Source organism: Vipera ursinii (assembly GCF_947247035.1).
Source record: "Vipera ursinii genome assembly, chromosome: 4".
NCBI classification, from domain to species: Eukaryota; Metazoa; Chordata; class Lepidosauria; order Squamata; family Viperidae; genus Vipera; species Vipera ursinii.
The window spans coordinates 86,097,125-86,123,101 of record NC_139514.1 but is presented as its reverse complement, the minus strand read 5'-3'; the positions used below and the strand labels follow the sequence as shown (position 1 = coordinate 86,123,101).

Below are 25,977 nucleotides of genomic sequence, written 5' to 3'. Positions count from 1 at the left end.
TGCTCCCTGCCCTTCTCATTCAGGAAAGAAAGGAAAGTTTCACTAGATATTTCCTGTATAAACCACTCTACCCATGTCCAACTTTTCCTTTTAGGAATGGGTCCCTTCTTTTTATCCCCATACCTTGCAAATCTCATTCCACATGAATGCCTTCAACTGCCCTCCCATTATCTTCTTGCCACTGAAGCAGAGCTTTCCTTTTCCCCCTGGCAGAAGGGCTGTAAGGTCTTCTTCTTTTTTGTCTTATTCTTGAATATGTGTTGATTTCTGTCTTGTGTAATGTTATATTCTTCAGTATTCGGGGGTATTCCTTGATTGCCGTCTTATTCTATGCTATTAGGTTATATTTTCTTGTATTGCCTGTTTGGACCCTGAAACACTACCTTCATTAGAAGATTCCTCAGAGGCTGATGTGACTTTATTCCTTTTCCCAGAACACAAATTAGTGAGAGTTGAAGAATTTACAATGCAACTGTCATGGTTTTACCTTAAAGAGTCTTTATTTTGAGTAGCATAACATCAGCATTAACATAATTGAAGCCAAAAATTGAATTCCCCTCCCCTTAGCACATAGTATCAAAGCACAAGTCCCTCCTCCAATTAACAGTCATAAATCATATTCCCCAATTAGCTTGAAGCACAGGCTTCCTCTCCAGTTCTCCAGCTCGCCAATTCTTTATCAGCTCTGGTTTCAACAACCTTGTTTCTCATGCTAGGTTTAATGTTGTTATGTCTAGCTGGAGTCTCGTTCACATCCCCCCCCTCCCAACATCATCTAACTCTAAAAGCAAACGGTAAAAAATGGCTACATTTTCATCTATTGTCAATGCAAAAACATCCGACGTTAGCAGTGTTGACAGCAACAGGACATGGTGCACAACCTCTACAGCATGAGAGTCACAGGGGGAAAGTCATTTGTGACAGAGAATATTTTCTTGAAGGGGCCCTTGGTGCTCTCTGAGCTTGCTTGTTTTCTTGCAGATGTTTCATTACCCTAACTAAGTAACATAATCAGTGCTAGTAAGGAGTGCTATTGCTGTCAGTTTATATTCTGTTGTCTTGCCTGTCTGTGTAGGTGGGGACAGTCTTAGGTTCTTTAATTGGACTGTTTACTAATGGCTCTTTGGCAGTTTCTTGATTGGGTTATTGCTTACTTGACTGTTGGTCTGAAGTTGACCTTGGAGTTTTATCTATGATGATTTGAGTGCTGATAACTGGTGGAGAGGTGCTGGAGTCTTTTTCTCTTTGGGGCTGGTTGATTGTCTCTTTGGCATAGTCTTATCAATATTGTTAATGTCTATGTGTCTATTCATGGCTGATTTTTCAGAGAGCCAGGCTTCTAGAAATTCCATGGCATTTTTGGATTTGGCCTGGTCTAGGATTGTCCCAGTTTCCCAATTGAAACTATGGTTAAATCTGTCTATATGTTGTGAAATTAAAGAATTTTCAGCATGGCCATTTGACTGTCAATTGGTTTTTTCTTATTTACCATCAATGACTTCTAAAGGGAGTGTGTTGACTCTAGCTAATGTACATTTGTCATATGGATAGTTTGTTAAAGACTGACAATAGATTGGTCATAAAAGATTGCTTTGGGGCTAAGCTAATACCTTGCTACTGCTCTGTGTCAAGGATTCTCTTTTTCAAAGACCTTTTCACCTGATCATATCCCATCCTTTGTATGTCCTCATTAGAGGGAAACAAACCTGGGAACAATAGTCATTGTCAGGACCCACCCCAATCCACGTCTTAGGAAGACAAAACCTCTTGGAGTCAGTTCTAGTCCAAGAGGAATCTTTACTAGGACATGCTTGGTTGTGGGAATACAAGACAGGACTTAGTATAGTTTTACAAATTGAAATTTTATAAAGGGTACCCAGTTCAACCCCCCTTCCCTCAACCCCATTTGGTCAGCCCCCATCCTTCTACTTTGTGTCATCCCTTTCATGGGGAAAAAAGGAACTTCGAATCTTTATGGTTATTGCCTTCTTCCTCTCCAGAATTAAAAGAAAACACAAGCCAGATACCTTCTTCTCTAACCCTCCCTTTTGTTCCCCCCAGTTCAAAAGGTTCCTTTGGTCTTTGAAATAACCTAAGGCAGGCTGAATCCACATATGCTCCTCCTTCCTCGGGAGATGGCAGAATCCATAAAGGGGGGGAAAATAATGTTTTAAACATACATTTATGAATGTGATATAAATGGATTCTGACAGTCATCTTGTGCCAAACAGATGAGATCCATATTCTTGCAACTTGGTATGTGAGAAGGTCCACCAAGGTCATCAAGAGCTAAAAGGCATGAGTTATTGCTATATGCCCCACAGCTATATTTAGCAAATATCACACTGTGGTCTCTCTTGATGTGGTTCAGTCAAGGACCCCAGTTTCTGATGTACTTTGTCTATTAAAATGATCAAAGCAAGTTCTTTATATTATACATTCTGGTCACTTTTAATAGCTTTAAATCCCTATCATTCAGCTGTTATATAAAGCTGTAAAGGTATCATTTTGATCCTTTCCCCCAGAAATAAGGTATCTGGGACTGGAACACCCTCAAGTCTATAGGCTGGAAAGTGCCCCAAATAATGGAAAAATCAATTGGCAGGATTAAATTCATATGATGTGGCATAAGGCTAGAATCCAGCTCAAGGCAGATCGAATTGTATTTATCTTTTTCTGATTTGCTACCTGGTTATGATCAGAAAGCAAAGAATGAGAATAAATAGTCTCATAACAAAGCCATAGAGTTTGTGAACTTCACTGCTGTATCTGGAGAACTGGAATATTGGATGAGATTTGTTTATGGAATAGCTCTTTTATGAGAATATCTTAAGGGTATAGTGTATTTGAACAGAGACCAGGGCACAATTCAAACACTGTCACAATATGAAAATTAGTTTATTGACAGTGATAGAAAATAGAAAAGCTGAAACAGTGGTGAAATTATAAGCCGTCTTTAAAATTAATTACTATTAATAGGATACAGCATTAATGAGCTTATATTACTGACTGGGTTAATAGAGATATATTGAAATACATAACTAGGGGTAGAAAGAATGAGGTAATGTTTCTGAAGTTATTTCACCATGGCCATTATCTAAAAACCTTGAGTTCCCAGCATTAATTGTTAATTTCCTTGTGGCTAAGCTTGCATTTTTTATTTACCTTGTTAGCAGCTATTGCATTCTTTGTGTTGCAGAATTTCTAGAGCTTAATTGCTTTTTAGAGGGGCTAAAAATATTGAATTAGCAAAGCAATATGTGCGGGCTAGAGTCCTGATCCAGACCTTTCAGATTTTCTCTAATACTCTGTTGTTTGTTTAATGTGTGTAAGAAGATTGTCTTTGTATCTCGGCATGAGAAGAACTAAAGATCTATAAGGAGATTAATTTTCATCATATGATAAGAATTTCCTCTCTTTATTGCCCAGAATTGGATTTCAGGATTTTTGCAGCCATGATTGGGGATCCCTAGTTATAGTGAAACATTTTGTGATAAGAAGAGGATCAGCTATGTAATCTGTGGACTCTGGAAGAAGAATAGAATATAACAGTGCCTGTAATTAACAAATCAAATCTTTCAATTACTAAAATTTCCTCTTAAACATTTAGCAGAAAGGAATCAGGGGCAACATCATTTTCTTCCTAAAATAATATGAAAGAGGCTTCCTTTCTTTAACTCAACTTCTTGGAAACCAGCTTTGCGGAGGAGCACATTAAACTCAGTTGCTGACCGTTCTCTCCCTTCAGTAAAGAGCATCATTATCAAGGAGTAGAAGTGGGCAGTTAAAGGCCCTCTCCTGTCTTCATCGAGAAGCATTTCCACTATTAAGACACCGCCACCTGTTTCAAAATATATTTCAATGATTTAGAGGTGAGAAAATATTGTTATTTATTTCACATCCCAATGAATATTACATAATATTTTGAAAATGCCCCAATTTTGCGTTATGAATCCTTCTTTCAAACGTGTCATATTTATTCCTGCCAATGATCAATACAAACCAATTTGTTGTTGTTCTTGGAAATTTTGTTAATTTGGAGATATTTTAATTATTCTCCAAGGCTTTCCTCTCAATCTTCTGTAGAAATTGACCATTAATGATTTTCCTTGCCAAAATTCTGTATTTCATTATATCATATCGTATCGTATCGTATCGTATCGTATCGTATCGTATCGTATCGTATCATATCATATCATATCATATCGTATCATACCATAAAGGTTTCCCCTGTCCAGTTGTGTCTGACTCTAGGGGTGGTGCTCACATCTGTTTCTTACCCAAGGAAGCCAACCTTGTCCAAAGATGGTCACAGTGGTCATATGGCCACTGTGACTACAGTATATGCTTAGGTGTACAGAAAGCTGTCACATTCCCACTGAAGTCATACCTATTTATTTGCATTTGAATGCTTTTGAACTGCTGGGTTGGCAGGAACTGGGGCAAGTAGCAGGAGCTCATCCCATTGTGTGGCATTTCATCATATCATCATATCATATCATATCATCATATCATATCATATCATATCATATCATATCATATCATAAAGGTTACATTCCCACTTATTTATCTACTTGCATTTGAATGCTTTTGAACTGCTGGGTTGGCAGCAGCTAGGGCAAGTATCAGGAGCTCATCCCATCGTGTGGCATTCAGATCTCAAACTCTGGCTGTCAGCTTTCCAGGTAACAAGCTCAGCATCTTTAACAACTGAACCATCACTCCCCCAAATATTACATCAAAATATAATATATCAAAATTCATGTTTTGTTTTTGGTTATTTTATATATACTCAGCCAATGCATACTCTACTTCTTCGACAGTTTGTTTGATTTGACGTATAATCGATCAATATTATTATGGGGTCATAAGGCATAGTAAATAGTCATCAGTTTTATTGTTTTTCAGTTCAAATTGTCCAGTTCAGCTTAGGTAAAGGTAAAGGTTCCCCCGCACATACGTGCTAGTTGTTTGCCACTCTAGGGGCCAGTGCTCATCTCTGTTTCAAAGCCGAAGAGCCAGCGCTTGTCCAAGGACATCTCTGTGGTCATGTGGCCAGCATGACTAGATGCCAAAGGCGCACGGAACGCTGTTACCTTCCCACCGTAGTGGTCCCTATTTTTCTACTTGCATTTTTACGTTCTTTCGAACTGCTAGGTTGGCAGATGCTGGGACGAGTAACAGGCGCTCACTCTGTTACACAGCACTCGGGATTCAACCCGCCATACTGCCAACCATCTGTCCAGTCAAAATTCCAGCAGTATATGGGCTAGTTTTGATGGTGTTTCCACCTTTCAATATTGTCATTAGCAATTTTCTCATTCTTTGGATGTATTCTTTACAAATCAGATTTTTAACTTGTGCATCCTTAATGATATCCAATTATGTTTGTGGTGTTTGGCTACACAGTCAGTAGATGTTAGACTGGATTGAGTGTTTTTATGCACCTATTATCCACCAAGGACCTGTTGTTGGATGGAATTAAATTATTATTGTTACAAGTAAAATTTCCTTTTGCAATTTGGTGATTTTGTCAATGCTAATGGTGTTCAAATGGTGCTTCAGTGGTATTAGGATTGTACCTAAGGTGCCTATTATTGTTGTTATTTTCTTTGCTTTCATTTGCCACATTCATTCCACATCTAATTACTGGTCTTTGTATTTTGTGATTTTCTCCAAGTCTTTCTGTTCTGTTTTGCTATCTGCAGGTTCTGCAAGGTCCAGTATCCATACATTTTTGGCCTTCTTATCAGGGATGGTATGTAGCAGGTGTTTGTCTATTGGAATTCTAATGTCCCAGAGTACTTTAGCTTTTGCATTTTCCATTACTTTTGTCTATTTGGGGTCAGTTCTTGCTTGTAGCAAATGGTATTTCTTGCACATATTCCAATGCACCATTGTTGCTACTCTGCCATGCTGTTATTTGTATTCAGTCTGTGTGATAGTCTTGCAGCAACTAACTAGGTCAGGGGTAGGCAACCTTGGGTCTTTTATGACTCATGGCTCAGGAATTCTGGGAGTTGAAGTCCACGAGTCATAAAAGAGCCAAGGTTGCCTACCCCTGAACTAGGTGGTCCACTGTTTCTTTAGCATTTTTGTAGAGTTGGCAGTTGCTATCTGTTGCTATCTTCTCAATTCTGGCTTTGAATTCATTTGTTCTTAAAGCTTGGTCTTGTGCAGCCAGAATTACCCCCTTTGTCTCTTTATTCAATTTTCCTGCTCTTAGCCATTGCCAGGTCTTGTTATCTGCTTTGCCGGATAGTTTATATTTTAGTGTACTGGCTGTGTAATAGTTTGTCTTACCATTTCTCTTTTTTATTCTTTGCAGGTAATGTTTGAATTACAACCACAACTGAGCACAAAATTTCCATTGCTAAGCAACACAATTCTTAAATGAGTTTTAGCTTATATATTGCCACAGCTATTAAGTGATTCGCTACAGTTGTTAAATGAATCATGCTGTCATTAAAGAAATCTGGCTTCTCCATTGTGTTTGCTTGTGAGAATGAGCTAGGAAGGTTACAAATGGTGATCACATGACCTCCAGGCAGTGCAACTATTATAAATACATGCCAACTGCCTAGTGCCCAAATTTTAATCACATGACCATGGGGATTCCACAATGGTAAAAAGTTGAAAATTTGTCAAAGGTCACTTTTTTCAGTGCCTTTGTAACTTTGAACTATCAGTAAATGAATGGTTGTAATTCAAAGACTACCTGTATTTGATCCCTCTTACAGTCCACTTTGGTATCTCCAGTAAGCCCTCATGATGTACTAGTTTCAGTGTTTCCTTATCCTCCTTCATATATTCTTCCAATGACCTTTATTCTTATACAACTATCTAGTGTACTTGCAAAATTCCATGCCCGCCTATCTTCCTTCATAGTAGAGTTTCTCAGTGTTGGCGACCACCAAGCTGGTAAAGGTTTCTGTAATTTGCATCTCACCATATTTCTTATGGGAGACTCCTCCTTTGTCTGACTCCTCTGATGAGACCTGTCCAATATGGTTAAACTTCTGGCATAGCTCTCATCTTCATGAGAGCATAAATCCCCACAACCACATCATTGTAGTGCCTTACTGGGTTGTTGTTATTATTATTATTATATTTTTCCACTATAAAGAAGATATTACTTACCAACTTAGTCATTTTTGCAGCAAGTGTAGAAAGATTGCTAAAACATATATCTAGGCAGTAGAGGCCACGAAATAGTAAATAGTCACAGGGTCACAATGAGAAGTCTTACTCATTTGTACCACAGCCACTAAAATATGAATGAATCTGATCTGCACAACATAGGCCCTTTGGGTTATACAGAAAAGATAGCTGCAAGAATCACTCTAGAAACACATTTTTTTTCAGCACTGCAGCTGAATTACTTATTCTAAGATGCCAGCTGAAGGCCCAGGAAAAGTGAATTTGAAATGACCCTAGACTTAGGGCAGTCCAAAACATGAGCCAAGTATGAACTTTGCCAGTTCCCTAGCAAATTTAACTTTTCGTGATTAAAGAATACCTACCAGGTTTGCAGGCCTGGTACACTTTGCATAACAGCTGCAAACAACTCTCATCTGACCAGTCATGCAGAGTCCTGGCCAAAATGTACAGGTCTGCTTCAGGAATAGGATCTTTAAAAAAATCACCTACAAAAAATAAGTAAAATCTCATTTAGTACCATATCTTCCAGATTATTCTGACAGAATAATCTGTTTTCTCTTTTTTAAAAAACACAGAATACAGTCTTTATGTGAAAGTTTCTTGTGCTTAGCAAAACATGAGTTCAACCCACAAGGAAGATTGCATCACATCTTTTACCTGCATGGAAAGTGATCTGGGTCTGTTCTGAAGGAAAACAATGGTTCTTGGATGCTTCCACTATTTCAGGAAGGTCAAAAACAGTCACAGTACATTTTGGGTAGAGTGAAATCAGTTCCTTAGCTAAGCCACCAGTGCTTCCTTAAAGAAAGAACAAAATGTAATTAAGTAACTGCAAAACAAAATTTTGTATATGTCCAGCTTTTTCCCCTGAAGCTACACTGCCTATTATTGTTCTAAGCTATACATGACATTAACTGGAATCTAATAATTTCAAAAATGAGACAAACATCTTCCAAATTTGCTATGCTTCATATCATCGAAAACAAATACTAATAGGGAAAAAGAACAGAGACTGAATCAATTGATTCTCAACTTTCATATGCTATGAGAATTCCTTAGGATGGATGCACTGAATATTCACAATGATCAAAAATAATGTCTTTTGATGCAGTTTAAAGAGACAAAAACTGAACATCATCTCAAAGGGCACCAAATTCCACATCATCTTCAGGGCTGCGTCCTAGGTCCACTGCTGTTGACCCTGTTCACTCATGACTGTTGTGCTAGGTTTGCCACCAACCATATTGTAAATTTCGCAGATGGTACAACAGAAGTGGGCCTTATTCATGATGACAATGTGGAAGCTTACTGCAAGGAGGTTGAGGGGTTGGTGAAGTGGTGTAAGGAAAACAGCTTAGTTTTAAATACTGGAAAAACCAAAGAGATTATTGTCGATTTCACAAAAGGCAGGAACAGCCACACTTCTCTGTGCATTAATGATACACCTGTGGAGATGGTTTGTTGTTGTTAGTTGCGAAGTCGTGTCTGACACATCGCTACCTTTAATTTCTTGGCTGCAGTCCCCATCTGTGATGATCTTGGAGCCCAGGAAAATAAAATCTGTCACTACCTCCATTTCTTCCCCATCTATTTGCCAGGAATTGAGAGGGCCAGATGCGATGATCTTGGTTTTTTTAATTTTAAGTTTCAAGCCAACTTTTGCACTCTCCTTCTTCACCCACAACAAGAGGCTCTTTAATTCCTCTTCACTTTCTGCCATTAGAGTGGTATCATCTGCATATCTTAGGTTGTTGATATTTCTCCTGGCAATCTTAATTCCAACTTTGATTCATCTAGCCATGCATTTCTCATGATGTGCTCTGCATATAAGTTAAATAGGCAGGGCGACAGTATACAGCCTTGCCGGACACCTTTCCCAATTTTGAACCAATCAGTGGCTCCGTGTCTAGTTCTCACTGTTGTTTCTTAACCCACATAAAGGTTTTTCAAGAGACAAATAAGATGGTCTGGTACTCCCATCTCTTTAAAAACTTGCCACAGTTTGTTATGATCCACACAATCAAATGCTTTAGCATAGTCAATGAAGCAAAAGTAGATGTTTTTCTGGAACTCCCTAGCTTTCTCCATGATCCAACGTATGATGGCAATTTGATCTCTAGTTCCTCTGCCTCTTCGAAATGCTGCCTATACTTCTGGTAGTTCTTGGTCCACATACTGCTGGAGTCTAGCTTGTAGGATTTTAAGCATAACTTTAGTAGCATGAAATGAGTGCAATGGTGTGATAGTTTGAACATTCTTTGGCACTGCCTTTCTTTGGAATTGGAATGTAAACTGATCTTTTCCAATCCTGTGGCCACTGTGGAGTTTGCTGGTAAATTTGCTGGTAAATTGAGTGTAGCAGTTTTACTGTGTCGTCTTTTAAGATTTTGAATAGCTCAGCTGGAATAGTGTCACCTCCACTAATTTTGTTGTTGCTCAGCTTTCCTAAGGCCCACTTTACTTCACATTCTAGGATGTCTGGCTCAAGATCAGTGACCACCTCATTGTGATTATCAGGGACGTTAAGCTCATTCTTGTATAGTTCTTCTGTGTAATTTTTCCACCTCTTCTTAATCTCTTCTGCCTGTGTTAGGTCCCTGCCATTTAGGTCCTTTATCATGCCCATTTTTGCATGAAAAAATTCCCTTCATCTCTTCAATTTTCTTAGAAAATTTTCTCTGGAATTCTGCATTCAATTGGGTGTATCTTTCTTTTTCCCCGCTTGCCTTTTACTTCCCTCCTTTCCTCAGCTATTTGCAAAGCTTCCTCAAACAGCCATTTTGCTTTCTTGCATTTCTTTTTCTTTGGGATGGTTTTAGTTGTTACCTCTTGTACAATGTTGCAAGCCTCTGTCCATAGCACTTCAGGCACTCTGTTTATCAGATCTAATTCCTTAAATGTATTTGTCACCTCTACTGTATATTCATCAGGGATATGATTTAGTTCATACCTGAATGACCTAGTGCTTTTCCCTACTTTCTTCAATTTAAGCCTAAATTTTGCAACGAGAAGCTCATGGTCTGAGCCACAGTCATCTCCTGGTCTTGTTTTTAGTGACTGTATAGAGCTTTTCCATCTTGGACTGCAGAGCACATAGTCAATCTGATTTCTGTGTTGACCATCTGGTGATGTCCATGTGTAGAGCCGTCTCTTGGGTTGTTGGAAAAGAGTGTTTGCTATGACCATTGTATTCTCTTGACAAAAATCTGTCAGCCTGTCCCCTGCTTCATTTTGTACTCCAAGGCCAAACTAGCCTGTTATTCCAGTTATCTTTTGGCTTCCTACTTTAGCATTCCAATCCCCCATGATGATAAGGACATCATTTTTTGGTGTTAGTTCTATAAGGTGCTGTAAGGCATCATTGAAACAGACAATTTCATCCTCTTCAGCACCGGTGGTTGGGGCATTCCTTCTCCAGTGGATCATGTATTGTCAGAACTCTCTGCTATGACCTGCCCGTCTTGGGTAGCCCTGCACAGCATAGCTCATAGCTTCATTGAATTACGCAAGCCCCTTTGCCATGACAAGGCAGTAATCCATGAAGGGGTGGAGATGGTTACCAGCATGAAATTCCTGAGTTTGCTAAACTAACGAGTAGGCTGGCTTGGTCGCTCAACAGTGAGAAACTGGTGAAGCGAGCACAGCAGCACCTGCACTTTCTGCATCCATATGACCAAAGCTCATCTTCCTTCCTCTGTTCTGACCACTTTCTACAGGGGGACGATTGAGAGCATCCTGTCATGCAGCATCACAGTCTGGTTTGGAAGCATCACTGCTTCAGACAGGGAGGTGGTGCAGAGAGTGGTGAGGTTGGCCGAAAAGTTCATTGGCAGTTCCCTCCCTCCCATCCAGGAAATAGTACAGAAGTGTTGTTTGAACAGGGTCTGTAAGATTATCTGGGACACTACTCAACCTCTTAACAACCTGTTTTCCTTATTACCTTTTGGGAGGAGATTTCTTGGCCCAACATGTGAAGTAGATGGGAAAGCACAGGTGGTACTTACCACCCAGATCGTAAATGAGTGGGAACTGGGACAGGTCAAAGGCAGAAAGCACTTCTCTTCCTACCACAGGCCAGAGCTCATTCATGAAATTGGAGAAGGTTTCTAACTCTTCCTTTGAGCTAGAATTAAAACAAACAACATTCAATATAACTTTATAAAATGCTATTGTTGTTATTGTTTTACATATCTATTTATGTTTGTATGAAATGAATTCTTTTTACAGCATTACTTGAATGATGCTGATCAGGAGTTGGAAAAATCTGTATGTTATACATGAAACTGTGCTACCATTTCAGTGGAAAACATTATAATATTCTTGAAACAAAGCACATTTGCAAAGGTGCTCTAACTGCAGACCTGTGCTTTGTATATCAACAGAAATGCCTGGTCAGTTAGATCTGCCATAACTAGATTCCATTGCCATAAAAGAGAGGTTGAATATGGTGAAAATGATGGGTCAAGAAAATATGATAGAGAAAATAATGACAATGTGAAGGTTAATCATATTGATCAGTTGCTCACAAAACAATTACTCTATTTAATGACCATTCTCTAAAATTATAATATTACCTGTAAATGACCTCAAAAGCATTGTCTGAAGGAGAGCCATATATTGATGAAATCTGATTTTTTCCTTTCCTAAAAGAATTTTTAAAAAGTTAGAAAAGAACAAGACAATCATGCTGGCATGATCCTGAATGTCTTACAGTATTTTGATAGTTCAAAATTTATTCTAAATGTTTCATTAAGCCAGTTTTCTTCCACTCTCTCAACTACAATGCGGTATGATCTAATGCATCTCTACCAAGAAATAAGCTATAAAGAACAACAAGATGGTAAATTAGGTTGCTTACTTGAAGAAACTCCCTGGATGAAGACAATAAACCCAACCCTCTATTACTCTTCTGCCTTTTAAAGTTACGAATCTTTTCTTATTTTCTATTTTGGAAAAAGTTCTTTTAAACTTTTTAGTTTAAAGAAAGACATGGGGGAAATCTTAATTCATCAGGCTTATGAATTCACATTTGATAGATTTGTAGGGGGGGGGAAAGACCAATCTTTTTGTCTTCTGTTGGATTTGTTTACCTCACAGCATCAGGCAAATATTGCATTGATCGATAGATAAATTCAGAATAGAACTTCATGGAATAATACTGAGACTTTGGGCTTGATTTGACCAGGTAGAGATTGGCAAAGTCTGTGTTTCCATAAAGATCTAAAAAGAAACAAAAAATAATGGTAACTGTCTTTCAATTTGCTACAGGCATACTTGCATGATTGTCTTAAAATACTTTAAAAACAAATTATGCTGTATTTATGTCAGGCATTTCACAATAATATGAGAGTAAATTTGGTGAAATGGTTAAGACATCACACTAAAAACCTGGACATTACAGGTACAGTAGTCCTCAACTTATTACCACAACTGAGCCCAAAATTTCTGTTGTTAAGTGAGATATTTGTTAAATGAGTTTTGCCTCATTTTACAGCCTTTCTTGCCACAGTTATTAAGTGAATTGCTGCAGTTGTTAATTTAGTAACATGGTTGTTAAGTGAATCTGGCTTCCCTATTGATTTTGCTTGTCAGAAGGTTGCAAAAGGTGATCACCATTGGGATGCTGCAACAGTCATCACTAAATGAAATGTTGTAAGTCAAGGACTATATGCAGGGCTTTTTTTTCTAAAAAAGAAGGTGCTGGAACTCCGAGGTGCTGTCACTGGGAGCGATGCCGGTGTCTGTAAGAACCCCCTCTTGCTACGGCATTGCCGCCTGTCCTTTGCACCACCACTCCCATGGCTTGGAGCCACAGGCCATGAGGATTCTTCTCCCCACAGCCCCCGTGGGGATTCCACTCCCTGCAGTTGCCACACTACAGCCCATGCTGAGCCCCCACCAGCTAAAGACGCCCCAGCCACGGAGTGCTGCATTGGGCCACCCGGCATCTCCAGCGCCAAACAGCTGATGGCCTCTGGCCCTGGCACTCATTCACTTACTGCCCCGTTGCTTCCAAACACAGTAAGTGAGTGAGCAAGTGGCATTTGGAAGCATTTAGAAGCAATGGGGCAGTGAATGAGTGAATGGGCAAATTGCATTTGGAAGCATTTAGAAGCAACTGGGCAGTAAGTGTGAACGAGCAAATGGTGTTTGGAAGCAACAGGGCAGTAAGTGAGTGAGCGAGCAAGAGGCCTTTGAAAGGGACAGAGTGAGTGGGGAAGAGACTGAACGAGGTGCCTTTGAAAGAGACGGAGGAGTGAGTGAGAGCAACTGCAGACTTTTGTGAGCAAAGTATGAGTAAGTGAGGGGTGTGCTTTTGCAAGCGAAGGGTGAGAGAAAAAGGGAAAAGTGAGGGGGAGAAGGGAAAAAGAAAAGGCACTGTCTTCAGACTTCCTCTGTTGCAGGGGTAGAAGGAAGCATTAACATTGAACCTCAACTTTTTACTTTTCTATAACATTAAAAACTAGCCATTTCTATAATAGCATTTTCAGGAGACATTATGGGTGAGTGAGTGAGAGAGAGAAAGAGGTGAGATTCTTAACTGAAATGTACAAAGAATATGGAAGATCTATGCAAGGACTTAATGTGGTTTTGGAAACACTTCCTGACACATAACGTCAGCTGACATTTAAGGCTGAGTTGGTGTCTTTCATTTTTTTTAATGTGGCTTGTTTGAACCTGGAACAAATCTGTTGTTCTTTGTAGTTTTTGTTTCCAAAACTTTATTTCTTCTGAGCTAATGTATGGTTCACTTTTCCATTGGATGAACCAATTCTGTTTCTTGGACTTTTCCTTCTGTTATTTTTCTTTGTGAGGTTTTTGTTTTTTGTTTTTCTTTTTGGAGATATCAACTTTTAAATGCAGTGTGTTAAAGCAATTCAGCACGGATTTTTCCTTTTTTTCACAATACAATAGCCTCTCATTATAATAATTGAGAGCCAGGGTTGCTAGCAATTGTAAGGGCTGAAGTTAATTTAAAGGGATTTGATAAAGTAAATCATAGTCTCCTTTTTGATAAAGTGGAAAAAATGGGCTTAATGGCCCCACTGTGCATGGATTCACAGTTGACTTCAGAGTCATCCTGGTGAGATAGTCAGCATATGAATTTAATAAATAACATTTTTTTTCAATGCCCCTATCAGGAATTGAATTTGAATGAAGTTTCAGAAAAGCAAATGTTCTGTGCTGGTGGTACTAAGCTCCCAAAGATCTAGCATGGGATAAATGAATTCTTCCTAATAAAAAAAACTTCTTGCCTTTTTCTAATCATCATTTCTTCCCTACAGAAATTTGAAAAGTAAAACAAAGTGAAACAAACCACTACTCCCTCCATGCAGGGAAAATTTTCTTGAGTCATACTTGGATATCCTATTTGCAAATAATATCTTACTTACCTAGTTGAGATGGTGTGTTTGGGGAGCAGGGAGGAGTGCAATTTTCCTGCCTTCGCTGCAACTTGCCTGTGCAACATTTGCCTGCCGGGTCTTTTGGCAAGCTCAGCAGCAATTCCTATTGGCTTTCGAAAGCCAATAGCATAGCTGACTCAGGAATTCTGGGAGTTGAAGTCTTTGAGTCATAAAAGAGCAAAGCCTGCAATAGGCTTTCGAAAGCCAATAGCAGCACAGCTTGTGTAAAAGCTTCTTTTTTTTGCAAAAAAAGGTGCCGGAATTCCATTCTGAGAGTTCTATGAGGAAAAAAAGCCCTGATTATATGTATAAGCTCATGTTCCATGTTAAGCATGAAACCAGCTGGCTGACCTTGGGCTAGTCACATTCTCTCAGCTCTAGGAAGGAGGTAATTGCAAACCCCCTCTAAAAAACCTTGCCACAAAACCTACAGCAATCTGTCTAGTAATAAATAAATAAATAAATAAATAAATAAATAAATAAATAAATAAATAAATAAATAAATAAATAAATAATAACAACAACAACAGTTCTAACAGCAAATGGGGAGAACATTGGTGAAATCAACATCAGACTAAGAATCTTCCAAGAGGACTCACTTTCACCACTACTGTTCAAAATCGCATTAATTCCATTGACAATATTATTATGAAACACAAAACTGGGATACCACATCTCAAGCCAGCATGGCAAGATAAACCATCTACTATACATGGATGACTTAAAACTGTATGCGAAAAGCCACATTGAACTTGAATCAATACTCAACACAGATCAACTGTTTAGCAGCGACATCAGAATGGACTTTGGACTTGGAAAATGTGCTATATTATCCATGAAATGAGGAAAAATGGGAAAAATAGAAGGAATAGAACTGGGAAACGGAAGTATTATTAAAGCACTAGCAAAGGATGATGGTTACAAATACCTAGGCATATTGGAAGCAGATAACATCTTGAATGGAAAAGTCAAAGAGTCAACACAAAAGGAATACATCGGAAGAGTCCGCAAAATACTAAAACCAAAGCTGAATGCCGGAAATATAATTAAAGCCATTAATACATGGGTAGTCCCAGTGATACACTACCCAGCTGGAATTATCAACTGGACATTGGCAGAATTGGAACACCTAGACTGGAAAACGCGTAAACCTTTGAACATGTGCCATGCTGTACATCCACAAAGTGACATCGACAGATTGTACCTGCCAAGAAGAATAGCGGGCAGAGGGCTACTGCGAATCCACCAAACTGTAGAAGTAGAAAAATGAAGTTTGAATATCTATGTAAATCAAAGTACAGAAAAATTGCTGCAGGCTGTGAAAACAAAGAGCATTATCAAAATAACAGAAACAAAGGGAGAATATAAGGAAAAACGGCTGGATGATAGATTAAATAGATGGAAACCCTAAGATTTTTTATAATAATAATAATAACAAAAACAAGAAGAAGAACAAGAACAACAAGAACAAGAAGAAGTTGGAAGGGGCCTTGGAGGTCATCTAGTCCAACCCCCTGCTCAGGCAGGAAACCCTATACCATTTCAGACAAATGGCTGTCCACTTTCTTCTTAAATACTTCCTGTGTTGGAGTATTCACCACTTCTGGAGGCGGGTTGTTCTACTGGTTGATTGTTCTAACTGTCAGGAAGTTTCTCCTTAGTTCTAGGTTGCTTCTCTCCTTGACTAGTTTTCATCCATTGCTTCTTGTCCTGCTTTCAGGTGCTTTGGAGAATAGCTTGAGTCCCTCCTCTTTGTGGCAGCCCCTCAGATATTGGAACACTGCTATCATGTCACCCCTCACCCTGCATGGACAACATTTGAAAAACATTGAAGGAAAATTTGATAACAACTTGACATGGGCATGCCTTAAGATGCAAACCATCAAGAAAGAAACGAAAGGCTTAATATTGACTGCTCAAGAACAAGCACTACAAAGTAATGCCATGAAAGCGAAGATACAAAAATCTACTGACAATCCAAATTGCCGACTTTGCAACAACTGATTACAAAGCTAGACATGACTGAGTTGCTAAACTAATCCCCTGGGCATTGTGTAAAAAATACGACTTGCCTGTGTCTGAAAAGTCGTGGGAACATAGGGTGGAAAACGTTGTTGAGAATGTGAGGGTGAAGATCTTGTGGGACTTTCAAATCCAGACAGATCGCCATTTGGAACACAACATGCCAGATATCACAGTTGTGGAGAACCAAAGCGTATAGCTGATTGATATCGCTGTACCAGGAGATGCCAGAGTTGAAGAAAAAGAACATCAAAACTGTGCGATCATGGATGAAATGTGTAACAGTGATACCCATTGTCATCGGGGCACTGGGAACTATGTCCAAAAACTTTGCAAAATACATCAAGAAATTGCAGTTTCCTGCAATAACTCCAGCAAAGCTACAAAAAGCTATGCTACTCGGAACATCTTACATTTTAAGGAGATACCTGGTTGATACCTAGGATGCTGGCAGCAGCCTGTGTCAACCATTAGTGCCAGCCAATTTGAGTGTTCAGTTGACTGAGGTTCATGTTTTATGAATAAAAGTTTTATAATAATAATAATAAAGGCAGAATATAAGGAAAAACGGCTGGATGACAGATTAAATAGATGGAAAACCAAAGCTTTGCATAGATAGCATGAAGGAAAATGTGATAACAACTTGACATGGACATGGCTTAAGATGGGAACCATCAAGAAAGAAATGAAAGGCTTAATACTGGCTGCTCAAGAACAAGCACTACAAACTAATGCCATGAAAGCAAAGATACAAAAATCTACTGACAATCTAAATGTCGACTTTGCAATGACAAAGTTGAAACTGTTTCACATCCAGGGCTTTTTTTCTCATAGAACGCTCAGAACGGAGTTCCAGCACCTTTTTTGGATGGAACCTTGTAGGGTAGGCAAGGCGGGTTGTATGACATGTGTGAGTTCCGGCACCTTTTTCTTTTACAAAAAAAGCACTGTTCACATCTAATATGTGAGTGCAGCAGAATCATGCAAACTGATTACAAAGCTAGACATGAGAGAGTTGCTAAATTAATCCACTGGGCATTGTGTAAAAAATACGACTTGCCTCTGTCTAAAAAGTCATGAGAACATAGGGTGGAAAAAGTTGTTGAGAATGAGAGGGTGAAGATTTGTGGGACTTTCGAATACAGACAGATCACCATTTGGAACACAACATGCCAGATATCGCAGTTGTAGAGAACCAAAGCATACAGCTGATTGATATCACTGTACCAGGAGATGCCAGAGTTGAAGAAAAAGAACTGGAAAAAATTACGAAATATCGTGCCCTGGCCATCGAAAATGCACGATTATGGATGAAATGTGTAACAGTGATACCCATTGTCATTGGGGCACTGGGAACTATGTCTCAAAACTTTGCAAAATACATCAAGAAACTGCAGCTTCCTGCAATAACTCCAGCAATACTACAAAAAATTGCGCTACTCGGAACATCTTACATTTTGAGGAGGTACCTGGTTGATACCTAAAATGCTGGCAGCAACCCGTGTCATCCATCAGCGCAAGTCAATTTGAATGTTCAGTTGACTGAGGTTCATGTTTAAATAATAATAATAATAATAATAATAATAATAATAATAATAATAATAATAATAATAATAACAACAACAACAACAACAACGGTGCAGTTAATCTTGATTTTTAGAGGAATAAAACTGATCCCTAAAACAAAAAAGGCTCCATATAGTAGGATATTCTATAGGTCTGTTCCATTGTTAAATCAACATTTTTTTAAAAAAAATACTTGGGCAGTGGAGTATAGTAAGTGTATTTGTAAATTATAATGTTTTTCTTGACAAACATGTATTTATGTTGTTGACTAAATTATTATTAGCATATTGTATTATGCTAACAAACATACACACAAACCCAGAATTCCGGTTTGCCGATGCGGCCACCATGGATGTCTGGAAGGCGAGCTCCATCTTCTGCATCCAGTTTCATTTCGATAGGGGACCCTGGAAAGGGTCGAAAGTCACCCTGTAGGTGCAACCAGCAAGGAGGGGATCCCCGCTTGATTGCAGGAGGGCAGTAGCCCTTCCACTTCACCCTGGGCAGCCCTCCAAACCGGCAGATGAAAAACCGGCCATAGCAATATGGCTCGTCCCTAGGCTGCAGACAGCCGAAGTTACATTTACCACCAGGCAATTTATAAAGCAGCATGGATGAGACTGGGTGAGATCCACCTCTCTTAAATCTTAACTATCTTTTTTACCTGCATAAGCTGCTTAAAGTACTTTTCCCCTGTGGAGAGGGAAGGGAGATTTTATCCCTCCCTCTAGATACAGCGGCAACTGACTATCCAGGGGAGTTTAAAATGTTGAAAGAATAACTTGATCCAAATTGGAATTTTATTTTTCAAAGTTTGTGGACTAAAAGATTTTGTACTCTTACTGAAGATTTGGGTTTTTATTTATAAAAAAGAAACAAAACTGAAAAGATTATAAAAAACTTTGGATTTAAAAGAAAACTTTAAATTATAGGGGTGGTATCTTGCAGCTAAACCTGATACTTCAATTTGTTATTGCTTGAAAGGGGCTTGGCCAGTAGCCCAGACAATAGATAAGATTTATGCAGCCTTGAGATATCATCTTTGAGAAGCTCATCTGTGTTCCATATTCAGTGACAGATTTTTATTTGCATTCTCTGATTGTAAAGTTTTTAGCTTAATATACTACTAAAAATATGGATGAAGATCAGGAACAGATTCTCTCTATGCGAAATGCAAATCATCAAACTATTCTTACAGACACTGATGAAATAAGAGGTTACAGAAAAGAACAAGGTCAGCCTAGATACACAAACTCAAGCTTTGATTACAAGTAAAAATTCAACTACACAGAATATAACAGAAAAAGTGGAACAATTAAATATCATGACAAAAGATCAAACTGATCAACAAACACAGTCAATGGAAAACCTAGAAAAGGGACTGATAATCAGAGAATGTCGATTGGTGGCCCCCAGGGGGAGGTCCTTCTCTGTGGGCGCCCCGGAGTTATGGAACGGTTGCCGGTTGAGCTCCGGATGGCACCCGACCTTCGCTCCTTCCGTTGCGATCTGAAGACATTCTTATTTGAACAAGCCGGCCTGGCCTGAAGGGGGATGGGTTGGGTTTTTATGTCATTTTTAATATCTGTATTTATTGTTTTTTAGCTGGGCATATGTTTAATTTTCTTTTAACTTTTGTATTTTTGTATTTTTTATATATCTGCCCTGTTCACCACCCTGAGTCCTTCGGGAGAAGGGCGGTATATAAATAAAATTATTATTATTATTATTATTATTATTATTATTATTATTATTATTATTATTATTATTATTATTATTATTATTATTATGAAAAAGGAAAACACTTTCTACATAAATCAGAAGGAACCTGAGGATCAAGAAAAAGAACAGACTGAAGAGGAGATAAACAGTTCAGGACAACTATGTTGAGAAGGAAAGATAGAGAACCATTCTGTTAATCCTCTCATAAAATTGGCGACTGGATGGTTTTTTCTACATCAAACAATATATAACAATACAGGGAGATTTGTTTGATGACTGAAAAGCACGAACATGGAAGATGATTTGGCAAAGAAAGAAAGCTAGAATAAGACTGAAGAAAATTGGAGTTTTGACTTATTCATGAGAATTAAAATAGAATACACTCAAATAGATAAGATGTGTACTTTGAATATTAGATTGTTATGAGTTGAGATAAACAAAACTTTGGTTATTTAAAACTTAGAAGTATAAATATTAACAGTTCAATTTGAACATTTCTTTAGTTATAAAGGTCAAATGTAAAGGTAATTAAGATATATATAAGCTAAAAACCGATCGATGTATGTAATAAATATGTTTTTACTTAACGGTAATAATAAAAATTAACTTAAATATGAGATAGTAGATATAAAGAGAAAAAGAGAGGAAGTATTAAATGTTGAAATAAGAGAAATTTGGGTTATTAAATTTAAGATATTTGGAAATTACTAGAAAATAAGAATATTATATTGTATTATTAATTAGTTGATGTAAGATGGTGAGAATTTAAATAGATAAGACATGTATCCTGAACATTACATCTTGTGTTGAATTATGATAAAGGGAACTGGGGTTATTTAAAATTTGGAAATTATAAATATCAAACGTTAAATTTCAATATTAATGGGAAATTAAAAAATGAGAAAAACTAACCAAGATGTTGATTGTCTAAAGATTGAATGTTAAAACAACTAGATATGTATAAACTAAAAAGTATTGATAAATGTAAGAAAGTTATTTTTTATTTATTTGATATAATAAGAATTGTATTAATTTAAAAATGAGACAGTAAATACTAAGGGGAAAAGAGAGGAAACATTTAATGTAATAGTTTGAGATCTGTACATGGAATAATTGTTGGCCATTTCATTTGCTTTCCGCTTCTCATAGGATTACCTTTTCCATCTTTCCACTCCAGTGTTAGGAGCTTTAACCCCACACAGGCCTCCAGCAGCGTCTGCATCCCGATGGTGCTGGTGCTCAAGCATTCAGCAACAGTTGTGGAAGACAGCGGTTCCCTAGACTCCCTCAGCAGATCGAAGACACCCAGCTCAGAGGCAGTGGAAATGACCTAGGAAGAAGCAGAGAGCAAGAACAAAAGCCGTGGCATTCCTCTCAGTTTGCATCCAAACAATCCCAACATCTATTTGTTTACTGAAGAAAGAATCAAGCAGGCTTACATATGTTAACTAGCCCCACCAGCTCTTAAACAACAAAAGGCATTATGTAGACAGCCATTCATTTGTGGAGTGACATCCCCTCTGTGCTGAATGTGGGTGTACTAACACCCATAAAAAACTTATATTCCTTTCTTGTACAATTTTGGGCTTTGCTCAATTTATTTATGGACTTGTTCAGGCAAATCTTGATGGCCTCTAGGACCACGACTGATGGTGTGTTCAACCACCAGAAAGGAAGGTAGTCAGAAAGAACAGTATCCTTGGTGGAGAAGAAAGGATTCAAACTCCAAGTTTTTTATATGTACTCTATGCTATTATAGAAGACATCCAAGAGGGGAATAAACTGAAGAAAAGAATATGTGTTCCTGCCTGGCTGAATATGATACATTCCACTGAGGAAGCAAAGTTTTATGGCAGTTACAAAAATAATGATTCTGCTTCTTTTTTACCGCCATAATAATTTGCTGAGTTAAAAAGAATGTTTAATGCTTTATGAAAAATTATTAATTAAACCAATACAAGAAGAAATGTTGAACCTATCTATTATAGGTTACTGCTAAGCTTGTAAGCCGCCCTGAGTCTTCGGAGAAGGGCGGGATATAAATGGAATTAAAATAAAAAATAAATAAAAAATAGCAAACATTGCTGAAACCCCACATTTATTATTCAGAGTTTCCTTAAAGAAATTCAACCATAATTTATCAAATAAAAGGAAATCTCAAGATTTAGATGCAATATTACCATAGATATAGATTTTGTTGCAAGATTAGAGTTAAAAATGCAGTATACTGTCACTAGATGATTTAGTAAATTGCCTGGAAATTTTATTCAAGGAGATCAATGTTAGTCCTTGGACATGCAACTCTGCAACAAACATGAAGCTATAATCATCTTTGTAGTTAAAAAGCCAAAAAGCGTTATTAAAAACTAATGAGGAATTTACCTTATTACACCTATCATGGTGTAATAAAATTTTATAAGTTTATTTGGGCCCATTTTAATTTCTAATTGGCAAAAAAGAGCATATTTGAACAAGGAAAGTATCTACTGAAGCCAGTTTGTTCAAAAGACACAGAAAATAATCTTGCAGCAATTTAATAGCTGACATTTCTATTACAACATAAACTTTGGTGATTCTATTGTTTTCAAATCATTAAGAAGCTGAGAAATGGAGGGTCTTTTATACTTTCAAAGTTGAGAGTTCTTATTTGGAGGTATTAGCCCACCTTACCTTGAAAGTTACAAATGAATGCTGGTATCTAAACAATGTTTGGATATTTTCAATTTCTTCTAGTGAACTCATTGTTCTTGGCGTCTCTCGTTGACCTTTTTTAGCCAAATCACTTGTTATTCCTGTGTGTAAAAATGGCAAAATATAGGTGTCCATAAGATGCCTCAGGATAAAGAATGGAAAAAAAATTATTAAAGAGAAAACAAGGCCACACTTAGAAGGTTTTTAAGAGTCCTTCAGAAAAGGCTCCTGAATAAATTTAGCTGCCGTGGCATTAGAGGACAGGTGCTCTCAGAGAAGAACTGACCTTTTCTTTCAGGAAAATATGTAGGAAAGAGGATGATGTTTATGTGTACAGTTAAGGAGCAACATGTTTTAGAATATGGAAATTGGGGAAATAGTAAGAAGTACAAATAATAATAATAATAATAATAATAATAATAATAATAATAATAATAATAATAATAATAATAATAATAATAATAAAAACATGACAAAGTAGCAACAATGGTGCTGTGGAAGATCTTCAAGAAATATCATTTGCCTGTTTAGCAAGAACTGGTGGGATCATAAAATAGAGAAAGTCATAGAAAATGATAAAGTTAAACTGCTCTGGGACTTCAGAATTCAAACAGACAAGCACCTGCAACATAACACCTCGGACTTAACAATTGTCGATAAGAAAGACAAAAAAGTCTGGATAGTGGACGTGGCAGTGTCTGGAGACAGCAAAATAGACGAAAAAGAACTGGAGAAGATAACGAAAGACAAATTTGCCATTAGTCAATTGCAAAAGGCGGCCTTACTAGGAACTGCTTCCATCCTGCGATGATATCTGTAATACCATCAAACATCCACATCTGCCTATCCTAGGTCCTTAGTAAAGACTCGATAGGTAGACAAAAATGCCAAATCCAGTCTGAACATCTGGCTGACTGCAATGATCAATAATAATACTAATAATAAAGTTGGAAGGGACCTTGGAGGCCATCTAATCCATCCCCCTGCTCAGGCAGGAAACCCTATACCATTTCGGACAAATGGCTGTCCAGTCTCTTCTTAAAAACTTCCAGCATTGGAGCATTCACCGCTTCTGGAGGCAGGTTGTTCCACTGGTTAATTGTTCTAACTGTCAGAAAGTTTCTCCTTAGTTCTAGGTTGCTTCTCTCCTTGATTAGTTTCCATCTGTTGCTTCTTGTGCTACCTTCAGGTGCTTTGGAGAATAGCTTGACTCCCTCTTCTTTGTGGCAGCCCCTGAGATATTGGAACACTGCTATCATGTCCCCCCTCACCCTTGTCTTCATTAAACTAGACATACCCAATTCCAGCCACCGTTCCTTACATGTTTTAGCCTCCAGTCCCCTGATATGGGAAGCAAATTTTGGATAATTACAAATGCTAATATCTATGTTTAAAGTTATTAGGACATAGAAAAATGGGTAGAGGTTGAGAATGGCATGAAACTAAGCACCTACTTTCAGAACAAATGTTTAAAAGTAGCACTTAAGCTGTATAAAAATAAACTTAAATACTATTATTGCAATAATTATTATATGCATACACTGTAGAAATTCTAAAATTCAGAGTTATTTTTAAATATTAACTTATCTACACGAATCAGGATGGAAAAATTCTAGACATTATTTTAGGTATTTTAGTGGCTGAAGTCTTACTCACAGGACAGCTGAGCAGAGGAGATTCCAAGTCAGTCTTTCAAGTTTCCTGAGATGTTTAGGATAAACCTCAGTTTCAGGCAAAGGAAAGGAAGTCAGAGAAAGGGTATATATATATATATATGCAGAGCACAAGTATGTTTCCAGGAGTTGCTTAATCAACCTGTCAAGCCAGTTCTTATTTGGCCAGCTCTTCATCACAGATGTCAGGATTGATGGTGGGAATAAAAAGATTGTTTTGGAAAAACATTTATTTTCACTACAAAAAAGAATCATGGCACAATATTACTTTGTTATTTAAATTTTATTAGCTGGTTTTCTTTTTTACTAGTTAGCTTTCTGGGTTCTGTGCTGTCTTCCATCTAGAATCTCCCTTGCATTCTCTTCTTTATTGATTATATTTAGTTTCTTCTTCCATTTGATACTGCTGTATTATCAGAAGTTGCATTTGGAGTGATCAGTTTTAACCTTGACTGGTTTTTTTCACTCTCATGCCATTCCCCAATTGCTGGCTATTGCTGGCTGTTCCCTTTTTTGGAGGGTGGGGGGAACTGCCACTCCCTTGAAGTTTCTAGAGATGGGTTGATGTTTCCTTCCAGGGCTGTGACCCATGGGTTGGGAAAGGGTGCGACTGCTTATATTTATGTTTGCTGCCATCTCCATTACTGCTCTCAACTAGTGCTGCTTGTTTTCCCTTCTTAATAGTACTATGGTATGTCTGTTTGGCTGGGATTACTTAAGTGGGTTTTGCTCTTTTCCAAATGGACTTTAGTTCTTCCATGGAATCCAATGTTAACAGGCCCATGCTTGGCCCATCACAGGTGGTGGACTGAAGATATGCACAATTGAAACAACGACTACTAAAACTTGCCATTAATTCCAAGATAGAATGCATTAAAAAAAATTATAGAGAGAAGGTGGTTATGCAATCTTTCACAGACCTGATCTGTATCTCTCTTCAAGAACAGATGCTAATTGATGTGACCAAAAGATTTCAGATAAAACATGTGCAAGCTTGCTTTGTGGGCCATCAGTGAATTATTTCTACAACATGATGCACCATTGATATATGACTCCAGGAAAATTATCCAGAATGTATAAAGGTATTTCAAATTTATCTAGGAAATCTCTGGCAACAGAAAGGGTCATTTTACCATTCCTAGTGGATTTATATATATAAAAAAATATTACCTGGCCTCATACTGTGCTACAACCCTGCCTGGCACACATTTTTGGAGCTGGCTGCAGAAAAGGGAGAGCTAAGTTTTAGAAAGTGGATCCATTTCTAAAAATAGCTCCCATATAATTCCTGCAAGACTGAAAAAACAATTGTGACAACCAAGACAAGAGTGGTCTAAGAAGAGCAACCACACAATCCCAAGGTCTTGCTGATGTTTGCTCTGCTTTTCTTGAAATGTAAATTAAATATTAAAAGTTGTTTGGAACTAATTCAACCATCGTTTAGCAAATGGAAAGAAGTCTCAAGACTTAGATGCAATATTAGATATAGCAATATTCTGTTGCAACATTAGAGTTAAAATGAAGGAGGGACATGGAAACTGAAAGTTGATAGATTTTGCTGAAATGGATAACTTAACTTCTCTGATCAGAGAAAAGAGATTATCTTCGTTTATTGCTGACTGGAAGTCTGTGATAAAACATTTTGCATGAAAAAAATGAACTTGTGACTTTTCATGATTAGATAAAATAGATAACAGAAACAGAATGACGAATATTATTATGTAATTTTAAAGAGA

General features: G+C 37.7%; 1 protein-coding gene across 1 annotated transcript; it reads right to left on the bottom strand.

Annotated features, from left to right (window-relative positions):
* Positions 1–2,913: 2,913 nt before the first annotated feature.
* Positions 2,914–24,298, bottom strand: LOC310640617 (acetylserotonin O-methyltransferase-like). Its single transcript, XM_083363025.1, has 9 exons — positions 24,225–24,298; positions 22,548–22,669; positions 21,033–21,207; positions 12,252–12,381; positions 11,736–11,804; positions 11,166–11,284; positions 7,819–7,959; positions 7,524–7,646; positions 2,914–3,841 (listed from the first exon to the last, which is right to left on the bottom strand). Exons 2-9 carry the CDS (start codon positions 22,617–22,619, stop codon positions 3,633–3,635), a joined length of 1,038 nt encoding a protein of 345 aa, XP_083219151.1. The 5' UTR covers positions 22,620–22,669; positions 24,225–24,298; the 3' UTR covers positions 2,914–3,632.
* Between the last annotated feature and the right edge of the window lie 1,679 nt (positions 24,299–25,977).

Coding starts and splice junctions, on each gene's coding strand:
- LOC310640617 (XM_083363025.1), bottom strand. CDS start 22,619: ATGAGTTCACTAGAAGAAATTGAAAATATCCAAACATTGTTTAGATAC. Junction 7,960..11,165: donor ACTCATTTACGATCTGGGTG/GTAAGTACCACC, acceptor TCTTTCTTTAAG/GAAGCACTGGTGGCTTAGCT. Junction 3,842..7,523: donor GTACCAGGCCTGCAAACCTG/GTAGGTATTCTT, acceptor ATTTTGAAACAG/GTGGCGGTGTCTTAATAGTG.